The following is an 18,384-nucleotide window of genomic DNA, read 5'->3' on the forward strand; positions in this document are numbered from 1 at the left end:
CATGCTTGAACCGGACGTGCAGTGCAGCTGGTCTCCTACCTACATACACGCCGTCCACATCTCCCGTTGGCTTCATATTGAAAAATTATGTTGGAGTCTCTCTCTCTCTCTTTCTCTCACGCACACACAGTGAGAAACCGTGGACTTTAGTTTGGATGGGAAGACTTTATCACTAACTTTTGTGTTGTTTGGTTTCTTGCTTCTGCAAATTAGTCGGATCCAGAACAGTTAAATGCATGGGAAATCAATGTGAATATATAATGCTTTGAGGGGCATAGCATAGTTGGTCGGACCGATAGGTCTGTAGAAGCAGGATCATCAATTCAACTCCTGTTAGGATTACTCTAAACTACAAATGGTGAATGCACTGTGTTAGACGTTACACAAATCAGCATCGTGATTTCAGGAAGAAGATCAGAAATCAGCAACGTCGTGATTTCAGGAAAGGATTGAGCCAGATTGAGATGTGATCTTGCCTTATCCCGTTGGTGATTTCCTACCTTATCATCTTGTTGTATATTCGAGTAAATAGGGAAGATGAGCACTGAATGTTGTATAAATACCTTACGATTGGTAAGGCTTCAATATAGTTTTTGGAATGAAGAATTCATTCGTCTTCACTTTCTCCCTCTCTTCTTCGTCTTCACTCCTTTCTTGTTTCTACCATTTAATATGGTATCAGAGCCAGCTGCTCTAGAGTTTTGTCGTTCCCGTTGAATCTGTCGCTGTTGACAGATTGGGAAGTAACCCGACTGTAATCAGTCGGAGTGGTATTGCTGAACAGAGGAAGACTGGTTGCTAACGGAAAAGGGATCGGCTGGCGTTCTCAACTCCGGCCAACTTAACCGGCGAGCAAGGAGTCAAAACAATCGTCTGCATCTGAGGAACAAATCTGTGAAATCTCATTTTCTTTTAAGCTATGGGTGGAGCACAATCAACCTTTGAAGCACCGCCTTGTCTGCAACGAGCCCCTGCTACAGTCTCTCGCTTTTTCTAAATCCTTGGCGTTGCTTCCACCGGAAGTTCTTCACTAAGCTTTTTGGACGACCAACATCCTCCAAGCACCACGTTTCCAACAAAATGGTGCTCGGGCGGAATCGTTGCTAGTGCCAGTCGAATTTGGTCTTTTTCGGCTGCCCCTCCTTGCTGCATTTTCAGGGTTCTCTATTGCATCCCCTGTTTTGCTTCATTGTTGTTCTCAACCAACAATTAAGCTTGTTGCTTGCACTGGTTTCATGATCATGGCAGAAACCCAAGGAGCTATTGGGTCCCCTTCAAGATCAGAAACAACTGCCCAAGTTGACAATCCGTTTTACCTCCATCACTCTGACAATCCCGGTGCTTGCCTTGTCTCTCAGCCTCTCACTGGCGACAACTATGAAACATGGAGGCGTGCCATGACCATGGCTCTCTTGGCAAAAAACAAGATGGGTTTCGTCGACGGTTCCATACCAAAACCCACATCCCCGGCATCTCTTGTTATATCTTGGGAAAGATGCAATAATATGGTCCTTTCCTGGCTGCTCAATGCCATTCATAAGTCTTTGATGCCAACGGTAGTATATGCCAAAGAAGCTGCCTTTGTTTGGAAAGAGCTACAAATCAGATTCACACAGTCTAATGCTCCTCGCTTGTATCAAATTCAGCAGCAAATCATCAATTGCAAACAAGGTCAGTCTCCTATAAGCATTTATTATACACGCATCAAAGGTTTATGGGATGAATATGATGCATATGTTAGTCCTCCGGTATGTGATTGTGGAGCAATAAAGAAGTTGACTGAGATACAAGAACATGATAGACTAATTCAGTTTTTGATGGGTTTGAATGAAAGTTATGGTCCCATTCGTAGCCAGATACTTCTTATGGAACCAATGCCTGACACCTCCAAGGCTTATGCCTTATTGGTTCAAGAAGAAAGACAACGAGAGCTTCATACTCCACTTCAGCCTGACGCTATTTCTGCGGCACCTGCCATAAAACGTCAAGATACAAGTCATGATAATGCCGTTAGATCCATGGGACGCCCTCGACCCCAATGTGATCATTGTGGTCGATTAGGCCACACCAAAGCTCGATGTTATCATCTACATGGCTTTCCTAAGAAGAAAAACTTTGGTGCTCAACGACAGCAGCCACAAGCAAACTCGTCCACAAGTGATATTGCATCTCTCGGCAACCCTACCAAACCAGAACAACAAGTTTCTCCCAACTCAGATCTCTTCCAACAGTTTCTAGAGTTCATGAGTTCCAAGACTCCCAAAGCCAATCTCGCAGGTACTAGCCTCTCACTTGCTTGTCAAACTCCTTTCCCAACTTGGATAATCGATTCTGGTGCAACACACCATATCACCAATTCATTATCCAGTCTTATTCATCCATCGCTAGTTAAATCAAATCCGGTCAAGCTCCCTAATGGTTCTTCTACACCCGTCACACATGTCGGTCAGCTTCACTTAAACCCCTCCATTACTTTGCATAATGTTCTTTGTGTTCCCTCTTTTGCTTTTAATCTTATATCAGTACCTAAACTTGTCAATGAAAATCAATGTCAAGTTGTATTTGACAATGATTCTTGCATTATTCAGGACCGACGCTCGATGAAGATGATTGGGAAGGGTAGGATGGCAAATGGACTATACGTTCTTGAGGGTGAAGGACCATGTGCTGCTGCTGTTTCATCGGACCAGCAAAATCTCTGGCATCTTCGACTTGGTCATCCCTCTTTTCCTCGTTTGAAGGCTATTTTCAATTTTTCTAATTCTGCTCCCAAACATGAACATTGTTCTACATGTTATCTTGCCAAACAATCACGTTTGCCATTTCCAAATAGTTCTATCTCTACTTCTAGCATATTTCAGTTGATTCATTGTGACATATGGGGAGGCTATCAAACACCTTCACTATCGGGTGCCCATTATTTTCTTACTATTGTGGACGATTTTTCCCGTTGCATTTGGGTTTTTCTTATGCGCCACAAATCAGAAACATATTTTTACATTGAAAAATTTTTTAACCTCATAGAAAATCAATTTTCTACAACCATTAAAAAAATTCGTAGTGATAATGGGACTGAGTTCTTTTCCTCCCACATGGAGACCTTGTTGCATAATAATGGCATAGAGCGCCAACACTCTTGCGTTGCCACCCCTCAACAAAATGGAGTGGTAGAACGGAAGCACAAAGATTTATTAAATATCGCTCGTGCCCTTCGTTTTCAAGCTGGCCTTCCTATCAAGTTTTGGGGCGATTGTATCTTATCCGCTGCTTACTTGCTAAACCGGTTGCCCACACAACCTTTACATGGCAAAACCCCTTACGAAATTCTTTATAGAAAGAAACCCAAGTATGAACATCTTCGAGTTTTTGGGTGTTTATGTTATGCATATAACATTGGCAAGTCTCACAAGTTTGACGCCCGTTCTCGCAAATGCATTTTTCTAGGATATCCTTTTGGCCAAAATGCTTATAGATTATATGATCTCAATAGCCAAGAAATTTTCACAAGCCGCGATGTTAAATTTTTTGAAGATAACTTCCATTTCCACAATATCAAGGACACCCATAGTGATGTTGTTATACCTCTCCCTATTCATGAACCTCTTGAATATGTCGACCCTCCTACCTTGCCTACCCAACATCCAAATACATACCATATGACCAACCAAGCAGCCCCTCCCTACACCCAGCCTGATGCTGCACCACCTGTGCGGCGCTCAACCAGGGTACGTGCACCTCCTTCACACCTCAGGGACTTCCAATGCTACTCCATTCATCCAACTCAATCATCTGAATTGGCGTCGGCATCTACTAAAGGCACCAGGTACCCCATTGCTAACTACCTTCATCTCCAACATTTCTCTCCTAACTACCAAGCTTTCTTCACTTCTCTTCTCTGCCATTCCGAACCATCATTCTTCCACGAAACGATGCAATTTCCAGAATGGCATGATGCTATGGCTGCTGAAGTTCGTGCACTCGAAGAAAATTCAACTTGGGACGTCGTTGATTTACCTCCCAACAAGCGCCCCATTGGATGCAAATGAGTGTATAAACTTAAATACCATGCTGATGGCACCATTGAACGACATAAGGCTCGACTCGTCGCCAAAGGTTATACCCAAACTGAGGGCATCGACTACACAGAGACCTTCTCACCTGTTGCTAAAATCACTACCATTCGTTGTCTCTTGTCTATTGCCGCAATCAAAGGGTGGAGTCTATTACAAGTTGACGTCAACAATGCATTCTTACATGGTGACCTTTCTGAGGAAGTTTACATGACTCTCCCTCCTGGTTTTACCCGACAGGGGGAGCACAAGGTATGTCGGCTAAAAAAATCATTATATGGGCTCAAGCAATCTTCTCGCAATTGGTTCTTCAAACTTACTGAAACCTTAATACAACTAGGTTTCACTCAGTCAAAGGCAGACTACTCATTATTCTCCAATATAACTGCCCATAGCAATACCTTTATCATCGTCTATGTGGATGACATAATAATTGCAGGAGACAATCAAGAGCAAATTACAAATTTGAAGTCTGTCATCAACAACAAATTTCGGCTGAAAGATTTGGGCGCATTAAAATATTTTTGGGTATTGAAGTCGCCCGTTCCAAACAAGGCATATTCTTATCTCAAAGGAAATACAACATGGATATTCTAAGCGAGGCTGGATATAGTGGTGCTAAACCTGGCGAAACTCCGATGGAGCAACATTTGAAACTTGATGATGAAGCAGGCCAGCCATTGAAAGACCCAACATTTTATAGAAAATTGATTGGACGGCTCATTTATCTCACCATCACACGGCCTGACATCTTGCACAGTGTCCAATTACTAAGTCAGTTCATGTCGCAACCCAGGAACACGCATCTGGACGCAGCTTTTAGAATCCTTCGGTACATCAAATCCACACCAAGCTTTGGTATATTTTTATCTTCATCTAGTAAAATTTGTGTCAAAGCTTATTGTGACTCAGATTGGGCTGCATGTCCAATGACACGAAGATCCACTTCAGGTTTTTGCGTCTTTATTGGAGAAAATCCAATATCATGGAAAGTGAAGAAGCAAACCACTGTCTCTAGGTCAACAGCAGAGGCTGAGTACAGATCAATGGCCTTAACGACATGCGAGATGATTTGGATAAAATATTTATTAAGAGATCTTGGAATCAAACATCAACAACCAATGGAATTATATTGTGACAATTTGGCAGCACTTCACATATCTGCAAATCCTGTATTTCATGAGAGGACCAAGCATATAGAAATTGATTGTCACGTTATAAGGGAGAGAATTCAGAATGGAGAGATTCGTACCAAACATATTGATACTCAAAATCAAGTTGCTGATATTTTCACTAAGGCTTTAGGTAAAGATGCGTTCATCAAATTAAGAAGCAAGTTAGGCCTCCTAGATCCCGGAGCGCCAACTTGAGGGGGAGTGTTAGACGTTACACAAATCAGCATCGTGATTTCAGGAAGAAGATCAGAAATCAGCAACGTCGTGATTTCAGGAAAGGATTGAGCCAGATTGAGATGTGATCTTGCCTTATCCCGTTGGTGATTTCCTACCTTATCATCTTGTTGTATATTCGAGTAAATAGGGAAGATGAGCACTGAATGTTGTATAAATACCTTACGATTGGTAAGGCTTCAATATAGTTTTTGGAATGAAGAATTCATTCGTCTTCACTTTCTCCCTCTCTTCTTCGTCTTCACTCCTTTCTTGTTTATACCATTTAATAGTATTCCAGATGACAGGTGTCGTACTTTCCATTTAGGAATTAAATTTTCAAAACTCACTAAAAAATTTAGTTTCCAAATAACCAAATTTTCACAAAACTGGGATGAGAGATGTCATCCAAAAGCCCCCTAAGTCTTTGGCCCCTAAAAAAGTATTCCTAATAAAGATGGAGATGATGTAACAAGGATAGGATAAGTGCAAGGCTTCAACTTGGCGTGCAACAGGCTCGAGTTCGGCACGCAATTCTTTTGAAAATAGAGTAACAGCACACAGCTTTCAATTTATATAATGTGTAGGCGTGTCTGTTAAACTATCAACTTCTAAGTCTAGAGAAACAGACTATAGTTCTTAGCTAGATAATTTGCAGTTTTTCAGTTTACGTATAATAATCTTATTTCACATGAAGATGATCATGTTTTACATGCAAAGCTAGGGAAACCAACTTCTCATTTTCTTCAATCTTATTCCTTTAATTCTCACCTTGTTATAAGAAGAAAGAAGAACTTATTTTTAGAGAGAGAGATAGAATTAATGACTGGATGTGAAAAGATGATAAGGTGTGAGTCAAGCTATCAAGGGTCCCACGGGGAAGGAAAATTTGGAGAGTTAGGAACAAGTCCCTTCCACTGCATGCTGTTGCAGATTCAACTGCACTGGGTGGGAGTTGGTGTTCCCAATTGATTTATATTGAGAGGTGGGTGCATGGGCAAGAAGCGCACGCTTACTTCCCTGCAAACACGACCCAAGGGAAGAAGCAAGCATGCACTCTTCCGTCATCAATGCGTAGTTCTCTCTTTTAACTTGAAAAAAGAAATTCATTGGCATGGAGCACCAGGTGGGACAAGGAGTCTCAACTCTCACGGCGACTACGATGTCTGATGAAGGTCGCTCGGCATCGGAGTGTATCGGCTGAGACTTATCGTATCGGCCTCTTGCAATATGGATTTATTTTTATAATGAATTTTAACATATATTTTATTTACTTAATTCAAAAAGATACCCATTTGGTCAATACGGTAGTAAAGGAAGTTCGAATCGGGATTTCCTCACCCTGTATTTGGTTGCATCTAATAATTCGGTGAGAATAAATTTTCCATGAAGCAAAAGTTCACTAAGCAACCAAAGATGGTCTTAAGGACGTCTACGTTGTTCGAATTAAAATCTGATTTTGATGAAACTAAGTGCGGAGGCTTGAATTCTCCTTGGTTTTGGAATTCTAATACGGAAGATTATAGATATATGTGAATCTGGTTACACTTAAAACTTTGGATTCAGCTTTGTACTTTTTGCATTCAAATTCAAGTTTGAATCTGGACCCATAGTTATTGTTATTAGGATTCGGACCCTCTATGCAGTTGAACATCTGAATCCAATATCTGACGAAGTTACATTCAATTTGGTTGGTGTTTCTTCATCGGCTCTATAATTGTCAAGAGTCATTATCATGCCATGACTTGGTGAGCTGTGACTGGTGAACCTTGTCATCCATGTCGCTGAGATCTCATAAGATCCATGCTTTTGTTGCCTCGCTAAGAACCAATCGTTGACTCACAAATGGATTAAAAATTGACCGCTACCATGCTTAGAGAAGGAGGACAAAGCTTTCACGACTTGTTTTCTTGTGAAGTACTGAAGGAACATTTCTTTCCAGTCTCATTTGAAAATTGAGATATACCAGAATTCCAAGTCATGTGCAATTGTCTTTACTCAGCTTTGAGGTTTTTAACCCGCAGTACACCTTTGTCTCATAGAAGCACACCTTTTTCAGTATTTGAAAACGTGTACTTGCCTTGATAATGTAGTGCTTAGCAAATGAACAAAATTTTACTAGGTGTGGTGACCTGGTATAAGAAACATAGTTTTTGCTTTATTGCCAATTCGAAAGCTCGAAAGAAATCCTGAAAACAATAGCTGATAACATATTTAATATGGTTTAATTATAAGCCGTTAATGTCTCTCATGTACTATGTGTTCATATGAATTTCTTACACGTCTATGTACAATTGAAGCGCATGCCATGGATTATATGAATATTCTGCATTTGTTTCTCTGCAGATTTGTCAATAAGCGGACAAAATGGAACCGGGTATGTTATACATATAGGGTTTGACTTTTGAGAGATGAATGTGTACTATGTACAATTGTTGCACATTTTTTAACTTATCTTTGAAGAACCGATCCGCGTTCCTCTTTGGGAATGACAGTCTTCATTCTCCTGTTTTGGTAGTTGGAGATGGTTTTGACATTTAGACCATCTAGAAAATTCATGCAGGCAGCTGAAGAAATTGGATCAAACGTTGAGCATTTATTTCTTGCTTTCTTCTACAAGACAACTTTTCTGCAAGTTTGAAAAGAAGAGTAGGGCCTGTTCTTAATCAGATTCAGATCCATTATGCAGTTCAATATCTGAATCCGAGATCTGGCAAAGATCCTATCGAATAATGTGTAAATATCGGGTCATGTGATAGTTAAGCCCGGACCTAAACTCAAGAACAAGGTTCAAGATGGAAGCGGAGAGGACTAGCTAGGCAGCTGAGCACCTTGACATCTTCGACAAGGCGCTTAACCCCGTAAAAAATTAAAATCCAAGTGCTGACAGTGCTTACAGTCCATAAAATATCAAGTTTAATTTGGGTTTAGCCTTTAGATTGAAGCATAGATGGCATAGGATTAGATTAAAGAACGATTATTAGGTGATTTTATTGAAGAAACTGAAATTTATTCTTATGATACAATATACTGATACAGATGCGAGGCACTCGTGCTGATTGGTACTGGAGTATCAGGCAGAGGAGTCGTCCAGAATGTTTCATCTCTTTTGAGGCCTAACCTATTCATCCTGCAAAATGAAACGATGTGCCAAGCGTTATATTGACTTCTCATGATGGGTATGTGTGTGTGTGAGAGAGAGAGAGACAGAGACAGAGACAGAGACCTGTATAGTGAACAGCACACTGCTATCGAATATTTGCTGACCAGCAGTCACTTGAAGCCCACGAACATATCCAGAACAGGGGGCTTTGACAACATGCTGGAACACAGATCTGATTACATCAGGAACCGCAGATATGAATTGGACAAACAAAGTAACAATGGGAGATTTCCATGCTCGTAATGTACCTCCATTTTCATGGCTTCCAAGACCAACATGGGTTGACCTTCTTCCACCTTCATCCCATCCTCCACCAGGAGCTTCACCACCAAACCGGCCATGGGTGCCACAACAGTTCCTTTTGGAAGATTTGCAGCCTCAAATCTCGATCTGACATCCAAACCCTCATCAGTTGATCGTTTCAAAGGTGCCTTCTGAGTGAAGTGGTGATGATGCTGCCCATGCCAGACATGCATGTGCTTCACATGGTCCTGGAAGAACAGGCAGAAATAGCCTTCAGGAAAATAGGTGACTCTGTTAACACACGAAAAGAACAAGTCAAAATAGCCGTCTAAAGGATCCTATTCATTGTATACGTCATACACTGCCCTCGTTGAAGCTTTCTAATTTATGGGGGGAACACAAGTTCGTACCCAGTAGATTGAGATAATGACTAAATGCACACTAAGCCCATTAGTTGGTATTTCTTATCAGCAATCATCGTGCTAGGAATCAAAGAACATGCATCCATGCAGCAGTGCCAAGTTACCAATATAGAAAAACAAAGTGAAATGTGAAATGCCAGGGGAACAATCAACTGCATAGAAAAGAAGGATGGCATTGGTAAATTCAACCAATGGAAGAAAGACAAAGCCGACTATTCCTAACAAGTGAAAAGAAACCAAACTTCCGACTAGTTTGATTTCGTAGGGCATTCACAAATGGACGCTGCACACCAGAGTTTAACCAAGAAATCTGTTTCAAGATTGAGCACATTGATGCTTGCTTTGAAGCACTTTTCACCAAAAACAGTAGCAATTTTTACTGCTTCACATGCATGTACACTCACCACGTCACTACAGTACTACAATCCGAGAAAAACCATGTGTTTTCACTCGCAAAAAAAAAAATCACAGCAAGTTGGAAATCATATTCGTCGGGAAGTACTTGAACAGTTCAACCACCAGCAAACTTCAACATTAACAAACACCCCACCCCCCACCGCCCTTCTCTCTTTCTCTTTCTCTCTCTCTCTATCTCTCTCTCCATCTGTGTGTGCTGGTACATACGTATTCTTATATTCATGTCATACAAAATAAGACAAATAAAGAATAAGCAGCATAAGAAGTAATCACAGAAATTTATATGTACATGTTTTGGCAGAAGAAATCACCTTATAATAAACTGCCAGGCAAACATCTATTCTCCAACCATCCACGTCAACCTTGAAAACATGGTCTTCTAGACGCACAACACCAACAGTTACTCCAGATGAATCATTATCCTCAGTCTGATGGGATCAACAACAACAGTTTTTAAGAAACAATACCATAATTCCAAGATGTTTCTAAAAATCATCCAACTAAATTTCAAATAAAGCAGCTCTAACAGGTCAGGCTTATATCAGCGAGATTCAATGAGGAAGACCACAGAAACAAGAAGGCATACACCAAGACTAGGAGCTATAGCGGCAACAGGAAATATGAAATTGGACTAACTGATCTGTGTAAGAAACAAGGCACCACGTAAACTTAAGAATAAAGATGAAGTTGTTGAAGATAAGGTAAAACATTTCACAGAAACTCCTTTTGAACATGTGTTGCCTTACGCGAACAACAGACAACTTTACACTTTTCAGAAACATCTACAGGCCTTGCGTAATTGCAAAACCCTAGGTAATTTTCAAGATATGAGGAAAATCATCATCTTTTCTATTCTTAGGATTGAACTGGGAAATCTGGAAACTCCTGGAAGTAAAAGTTTTGTATTGCAGATTAACATGTGGATTTTGGCAAGTATAGTTGTAGCATAAATGTTAATATCTCTGCATGTTTAAAATCTCTCAAGATGTTCAGAAAATTAAAATCCTAATCTAAAACTATGGAGGATACGAATTAGAACATGAGTATACAAAAAAAAACATTCATAGATTGGACTTCTTCATACTTAAGAAGCTATAATGAAAACAAAAAAATTTATTTGCAAACTGTACATCAGGCTGCTTTGAAGTTGAAAGATATGTTTGTATCCTGGAGGCACTGTGTCAACCTTGTTATCCTGGGAAGACAATGTAATCCCCAGAAATAAGTCCAAGTTTGGCCCTCTGACTGATGGAAGCTATGAATGCAACACTATGACATCTTATAGAAAGAAAAGGTCAAGACAGTCAATTAATTATTTGATCACAATCTTCCAACTATGCAGCAGAAAACGTGAAGCACAAAACAAGGATTTCTCAAATGGATTAGGAAAACTAACAATACATTTCACAGCAGGGCATACAGCAGAATTGTAGATTAGTCTTGTGCAAATTTGTGTCTATTGACTGCAGTAGCGCACTTCCAGATATTTATATTATATCTATGTTCTTGCACTGCCAATAAGAGAAAAGATAAAGTCATACCTTAACAAAGTACCTTCCATCAGATTGACAAGTCATTACAAGTTTCATTGGCACTGAGTTCATATCAGCAACATCTGGTTGCCATTCAAGTTCCATTTCTTGCTTTGCAAAGTGATGATTGCGAAATGGTGGATGGGAGTACCATAATGGCAATAAATTTCCCCTACCTATATAGTGCAAAAAAACACTGATTAGGAATATTAAATGTTGGAAAAATTGAGCATATTTATAGCACAAGATGATCAATTGACCTGGAATGCTGGCCAGTGATTCATTATGTTCACATTTGCAAATACAAGCAGCAAGTAAGGATGCACTAATATTAGCAGCAGTATATGCAGCTTTTCCTGTAGCATCACTTGAGGCAGGGAATAGGTCACTTTTGAAATGCTCAATAAAATGTGTTTCTACCAGGCCTCTTTCAAATGCCCAATGGCTTGCAAGCTGCTGAAGGAATCTAGTATTAGTTGGTAGGCCTGCAACCTGCCAAAACAATTTATGATCAATTTTTACTTCTACAAGACTAAGACATGGCCAAGCTGAAAATGGTCATCAAACAACACTAACACAAACTTTAGCAGCCAAAACCCTATTAAGCAATTCTAGTTCATAGAATACAACATGCACCTGAAATTGTGAAAGGCAGTGTCTCAATTTAACCAAAGCTGCGGAACGATTTTCTCCCCACACTACAAGCTTAGCAATCATAGGATCATAATGCACACTAACACTATCTCCTTCTTCGACTCCAGTCTCAACTCTCACTGTGCAAAAGGGCACTGATAAACATTTACCATCATAAACATGCAGACTATATATGTATACATTTACCTGTTGGTGAAACAGAGACAGGTTGGTAATGATGCAGGATGCCTGCAGCAGGAAGAAATCCTTTAGGAACATTTTCAGCATATATACGTGCTTCGAAGGCATGCCCTGTCAACCACATCGGGAAACAATTAGGATTTTGTTGAAACATATGACGTGCATAAATGTTGGTTTACAAAAATCATTTGTCTAAACACAAAATTGCTAACAAAACGAGCACTCTCAAGCTACTTGACAAGTCCAGTGTGAGCTTGGGTTGTGCTCTAGAAACTTTTACATTATTTTCGTGTTCCCCCATGCTATATATTATTTTCATGTTCAAATCAACCATGTAATACAATTTAAGAGAAAAACTGAGAATGTACAAGAGCAAAATTGACATTATATTAAAATGTATAATGTGCAATATGTGTTAAACGGACAATACAAGCACAAAAATTAGTTATCACTGCTGCACATGCTTTTCTCCATCTATATTTCAAATATTAGCCTAGAGACAAATTATGAAATTGCTTAAAGTATTATCATTTCTGCAATATTTTCCTTGTAAATCTAAATAGGTAAAAAACAACATGGAACCATAAGCTAATAGATATAAATTGTGAGGCACTAATTTTCTCCTCCACTAGACAGCAACACTGATAGAAGATACTTCACATACAAAACTTCCTAGACATTAGATGGTTTTGCAGACAATACTTGAAATAGAATAGATATCAATACAAAAAGGACAAATAAAGTTAATACAGTTTAAGTTGAATCAAGTAAATCTTCAAGTCCACAACCCAAATTAATGGATCTCATATGTTGGGTCAGACCAAATTCAAATTTTCAGACAATGTTAAGTCCTGGCATTCATATTTCTCAAGGAAGAACCCAGATCTTCTACTCAAGTTGCATGAACATATAGTCACTATTAGTTAAGCAGGCATTCTGGGAAAAGTTATGAACCATAAGAAAGCTTGACACATTGAGTGCCCAATACACACAAATTTTAAAAACAAATTGCAAAGTAGCATACTATCCTGCTGTCACAGGACTGGATGTTTACCGGTTAAGGGCACCTGAGATTGAGTCAATGGAAGATTTTCTCCATTTGCAACACGAATCTGCCATTCCACAAGATCTTGCTCTACAATCATCTCAGTCACAGGGTGCTCAACCTAAAGAAGATTGGCAACCATTACGAACCATGGGAAAAATTTCTATGAAAGATCTTCACGTATAGTTTCCTTACTTGGTTATAGGAGATAAAACTAAAAATAGACAATCTCTATGACTAAGCTCCTACTTAGTTCTTAGAGATGGACATTGGTCTGCAGCGACAATAATCATGTGGAGGAAAGAGCAAAAGTGATTACCTGTAGACGTGTGTTCATCTCCATAAAATAGAATTCACCCGATGATGTATCCACTATGAATTCCACGGTGCCCGCATTGTGGTAAGCTACTGCCTTTTCAGATGGGCCAGTCCAGAAAGTGAAGACAAATGCTCAGTTAGTCACAAGGGAGGAAATTAGAAAGATAAAAGCAAACACAATTTAACGGAAAGGCAAGCTTCAGCAACAAAAGAACAACATTTAGATTGTGCAATCTTAAGAAAGGCGGAACCAAACATCATTAAATTCACATTCATGGCTTCTTTAAGCAATACATAAAATAAAAATGATGAGAGCGCAGGTTCAACAGTGCAAGGCAACAAGTAAATCAACATAAACTTTTTCAGTGTTTCTTTTACAAGTTTGATCAGGATCGTAAGGAAGAGCCAAAAAGCTGACGGACAAAATAAGCATCTATGTTGATTTAGACCATGTAAAAAGAGAATTAGTTGCTCTTGAGACCCAAAAAGCTCTAGTGGGGAGGGGAAAAATAATTTATGGACATGCTATCTGAAGCATGACTAGTATATGCAATCATTCATTAAGAAAACAATGATAGAACATTAGGTTATGAAACACATGGTAATGAAGAGGGAGACGATTAAGTCTACTCTCCTACTTGAGGCACTAAGGTCATTAGAAGTGCCATCTCATGATGTTCCCAGTACAATAGAAAATGAGTTAGCCACATTTCTTCTTGCGGTTGAAAGATCGGAGACGACGAATTCTTGTGAAAGATCCAAAGGAAAAAGAATCAATCGTGAGAACATGGGACAATGCTGCATCCTGTGCACATGATTTCTCCTGGTTATCTCAAACCCAATGTCAAATAGAATGTTCAACAAAATAAAAGTAGAAAAAGGTTTTCATATGACTTTGCTGGTGAGATGAACCCAACATCAAAAAGAATTTCAACAAATAAAAGTAAAAAGAGGATGATATTTCAGACATCAGTCAGCAAACCCCAGTCAAATATTTGAGCAAAGCCAATCCCAACATGTACATCAGTACATCACCTTTGCAGCAGAAACAGCAGCTTCACCCAAGTGAGATCGAAATTCATGCTTCACATTTGGCTGCAAAATGGAGATGTCATAAATGATAATCCTTGATTAGGGGGAAAAGAAAAGTAGCTAAACAGTACTCAGAGCTTTACTGCTGGCGCTTCTTCAATTATCTTTTGGTGTCTCCTCTGCACGCTGCAATCTCTTTCATACAGATGGATAACATTCCCATGCTTGTCCCCAAATATCTAGAATTTTTTGTTAGAAATTAGATTCTAAAGCATCTTAAAGAAGAAAGAATTTGGAATGCATGAAGCACCACACATAAGAATATATACAATTCAGTCAGGAACAAAACAGAAAAAAATAAATAATAATAATAATAATAACAAGAGAGGAAACCATTAAACTTCTACAAAAAACACGCATACAGCCATATCCCTTTTCCTCATTGCCCCTCTTCAACTGAAGTTACTATATGGATAGACCTGATAATATCTAAGAAAAGCCCAACCAAGGCAGTCACTACTGGTAAACAACATTCTCATCCCCGTTACGTAGAACTCCAAAGAGACCTTCCAACATGTTTGTCAAAGTGACCAAAAAAATGGAATAACATCTGTAACCGAATGATCATTAAGGAATATGTGCACACTTTGAGGAAAACTACAAATAATTTATTCTCCATTGTTACATATAGAAGGAAAGGAGATGCTGCTTAGGCAGAGCATTAGCACAAAAAATTTTACCTGAACTTCAATGTGCCTTGGCCTTGTAATATATTTCTCCAACAGTAAAGTATTTACACCAAAAGAAGCAGCAGCTTCACGTTGAGCTCCCAGAACTGATTCAACAAACTCATTAGGTCCATGAACTATCCTCATGCCCTGACAATTAAAAGTGAAAATGATGAACATAAGTTCACCTATAACAAACACACCCATCCAATAGGACCCACACGTATCGCATCTACAAGTGTGTGTGCAATATCACATTGATGCATGTCAAACAAAACTCGAGTGGAGGACACTCATGCATGCACATATGCATGTTTCTGTTCTCACAATCAACAAGCCATTAGTATCCTCTTTGGTGGCATTATGACAGTTGGAAATATTCATTTTCCTCAGATACACTATGAACACCTATTAAAGATAATCCATGCTGCAGTACAAAGTGAAAGGCAATGTACATTGACAAACCATATTACACCTTTCCTCCACCGCCGTGGGTTGGTTTTATCAAGACAGGGTATCCAATCTTGTGTGCTTCTGCTTTTAGAAAATCAATGTCCTGTTCCTCACCATGATATCCAGGCACTAGTGGTACCCCTGCAGCACCCATTATCCGCTTTGATGCACTAGGAAATATGCAACAACAAAAAAGAATGAGCATTCAGAACATTCTCATGTCCATGCTTTTGTGTGTAATTGTGTATCCATGTGCATTTAACCAACTCCAAGATCATGTGTTGCATATATGGCAGTAAAAATGCAGGCAATGTTAGGAGAAAGCTTCAATCAGAAACTAACCAATAATTTAAACAACAGAGATGATTGAAGACTCCCACCTCTTATCTCCCATATCTCTGATTGCAGATGCAGGTGGCCCGATGAATGTTAATCCCTTGTCTTCACATAGTTGAGCAAATTCAGCACTTTCTGACAGAAAACCATATCCTGGATGGATAGCCTGCACATCAACAATTAGTAGGGCTTTGGTTTTCTATTTTCCGTACAGGCAAGATTCAAAGTTCAAACCCATGTTCCCATTTGAAGATAACGAAAGGCTATCATTTTGAAGCCAAACCAAATGAAATAAGTCAAACGAAAACCCCTCCTGATGGGAATCAGAGAGTTGGTATTTCAGGGGCATCTGGAATCAACTGATAAGGCCAATCAGTGACCAATATGCGATACTATTTGTCTACTATAAATCGTCTCTCCGAAAAGCTTCACATTGTCGAGCAAATTATGATAATGGCCGTCTCATTCTTTGCTATCATTCACACTAACAAGCTTGTTTGACGTCCTTCTCTTTCAAATTATGTGAATTTAGCAGACCTCCACCTCCGTCTATGGATTCTGACAATAATGCGACAGCAGATACAAGCTGACAACCATCGCATCCCAAATACTATCAACTCGAACTGACGTATACAGCGCGATAGCAGATCTTTCAAGAAAGATAGTGGGCCAATGTTAACTGGTCACTAGTTCCAAAACTCTCGTCGTGACGCACTTGAGCACCACTACCACCCAAGAGTCCTAGAGTCTTAAAGATTCAAAGTTTACGTAGCCAACCAAAAGCACTGTCTCAAGAAGTGGCACCCAGCGTTGAAAGGATGCTTCCACTAGAGAAATTTACAGTTTTTCTCGACAAAATTGGAAGAAAAAATGGTTACCCTAAAAAGTGCATTCGATCACATGCATAAGTTAGTCGTTCGTGCCAATGATTCAATAATCTAGAATTTAGTGAACACGATCAGAATTCAATACGTTTGTAATTTTGCCCCTTCTAGAATACAAATTAAGAAGGAAACATCGGAATTCAGGATTCCATGGTAGTGTGCTAACATGATAAAGGCAATTCACCAACAGATCGTAAATTCTACAAGTGAATAAAAATGATAACTCCCGGAAGCATGGAAGCGCTAAGTTCGTATTGAGACCTGAACGCCAGTGCGAAGAGCGGCCTCCACGATGACAGAAGCATTCAGGTAGCTCGATCGGGCGGGCGGCGGGCCGATGCGCACTGCCTCGTCGGCAGACTTTACATGGAGAGCACCCTCATCGGCGTCGCTAAATACGGCAACAGTGCGAATGCCGAGCCGCCTGGCCGTCCTCATGATCCTGCATGCGATTTCCCCTCGGTTCGCGACGAGGATCTTCTCGATGCTCGGGGACGCCCTTGCCGGCGAGTCTGAGATAGACCTTCGTTGAAGGCAGATGATGAGACGACTCAGCGGCGATGATCGGCCAGAAGACCTTCGCCGGAGAAACGATGACATGGAGGACATTGCTCCTAATCCAGTGGAGAAGCCGAAACTTGAAGGAATTCTCCTCCATATTTATAGCGGGAGTCATCAGTGTTATCCCGTTCCCGCATTCTTTCGAAAATATCCAATCTAATTTTATAAGAGGATGTTATCTTTTCACTTAAGTCCAAACTATTGCCATAATCCTACAAAAGTGCCTCGTCTTTATTTATTTTTTTATAAATGGTTGATATCTTCTTATGTCAAAATACCAAACATAAGCCTGTGTCTGTGCTCAATCCACTTCGATTTATTTCGTTGCTTTTAGCAAATAAAGGTACCATCGTCTTGCACCAAAGAGTGGGGCGCAAGCAATGGCCAATGGTGTAGCCAACAAATGCTAGGTGGAAGATCCACAATCCAAAATTTGAACTCCATACTTTTAGATACCACTTATTAAGAAAACTGTTGTGCTTTTTGAACATTAAAATACATCATTCAAAATACCATGTTTGATTATTGAACTTTAAAATAACGCGGCATTCAAATTGCGTTCATTTTGAACACACACACAAAAAAAAAAAAAAGTGTTCTTTAAACACATGCATGTTCAATGAACATACATAAGCTCATGCCTTTGAAAGAGATAAATGGAGCATAGGTAAGTAAACCAACTTTGGTTCTTACCTGCCCCTGGCCCTCATATCAATATAGGAGAGGAAAAATCGCAGCCAATGTGGGTGTTTGTTTAATTGTCGTATGTTTGCAACAGTTTTGAAAATAAATCACATCCCAGTCACTCTTTATCACACCGCTAAAGCTCAATATTAAAAATAAAATTGATCAAAGTTTTCTTATGAGGTAACCCCCAAAATTTTGATCAATGGGAAGTACAAGAAATTCAAGAAAAAACCTCAATGACGAGACGCTTACATGAAAAACAATAATTAAC

The 18,384-nt window shown here is 39.6% G+C and overlaps 1 protein-coding gene across 2 annotated transcripts; it reads right to left on the reverse strand.

Annotated features, from left to right (window-relative positions):
* Positions 1 to 8,419: 8,419 nt before the first annotated feature.
* On the reverse strand, positions 8,420 to 17,507 carry LOC116248235 (methylcrotonoyl-CoA carboxylase subunit alpha, mitochondrial). Of its 2 annotated transcripts, XM_031620902.2 has the most exons (16): positions 17,127 to 17,506; positions 16,026 to 16,147; positions 15,668 to 15,815; positions 15,205 to 15,342; positions 14,608 to 14,703; positions 14,468 to 14,527; positions 13,434 to 13,526; positions 13,124 to 13,235; positions 12,076 to 12,180; positions 11,872 to 12,008; positions 11,496 to 11,727; positions 11,245 to 11,411; positions 10,015 to 10,131; positions 8,870 to 9,112; positions 8,685 to 8,780; positions 8,420 to 8,588 (listed from the first exon to the last, which is right to left on the reverse strand). In XM_031620902.2, exons 1-16 carry the CDS (start codon positions 17,472 to 17,474, stop codon positions 8,580 to 8,582), a joined length of 2,223 nt encoding a protein of 740 aa, XP_031476762.1. In that variant the 5' UTR covers positions 17,475 to 17,506; the 3' UTR covers positions 8,420 to 8,579. The 2 variants fall into 2 exon arrangements, with proteins under 2 accessions (XP_031476762.1, XP_031476763.1); XM_031620903.2 differs by lacking the exons at positions 8,420 to 8,588; positions 8,685 to 8,780 and having other exon boundaries at positions 9,018 to 9,155; positions 17,127 to 17,507.
* Between the last annotated feature and the right edge of the window lie 877 nt (positions 17,508 to 18,384).

This window comes from Nymphaea colorata, chromosome 2, assembly GCF_008831285.2.
Source record: "Nymphaea colorata isolate Beijing-Zhang1983 chromosome 2, ASM883128v2, whole genome shotgun sequence".
NCBI lineage: Eukaryota > Viridiplantae > Streptophyta > Magnoliopsida > Nymphaeales > Nymphaeaceae > Nymphaea > Nymphaea colorata.

Coding starts and splice junctions, on each gene's coding strand:
- LOC116248235 (XM_031620902.2), bottom strand. CDS start 17,474: ATGTCCTCCATGTCATCGTTTCTCCGGCGAAGGTCTTCTGGCCGATCA. Junction 9,113..10,014: donor GCCTGGCAGTTTATTATAAG/GTGATTTCTTCT, acceptor CTGTTCTTCCAG/GACCATGTGAAGCACATGCA. Junction 8,781..8,869: donor TGGAAGCCATGAAAATGGAG/GTACATTACGAG, acceptor TCTGTGTTCCAG/CATGTTGTCAAAGCCCCCTG.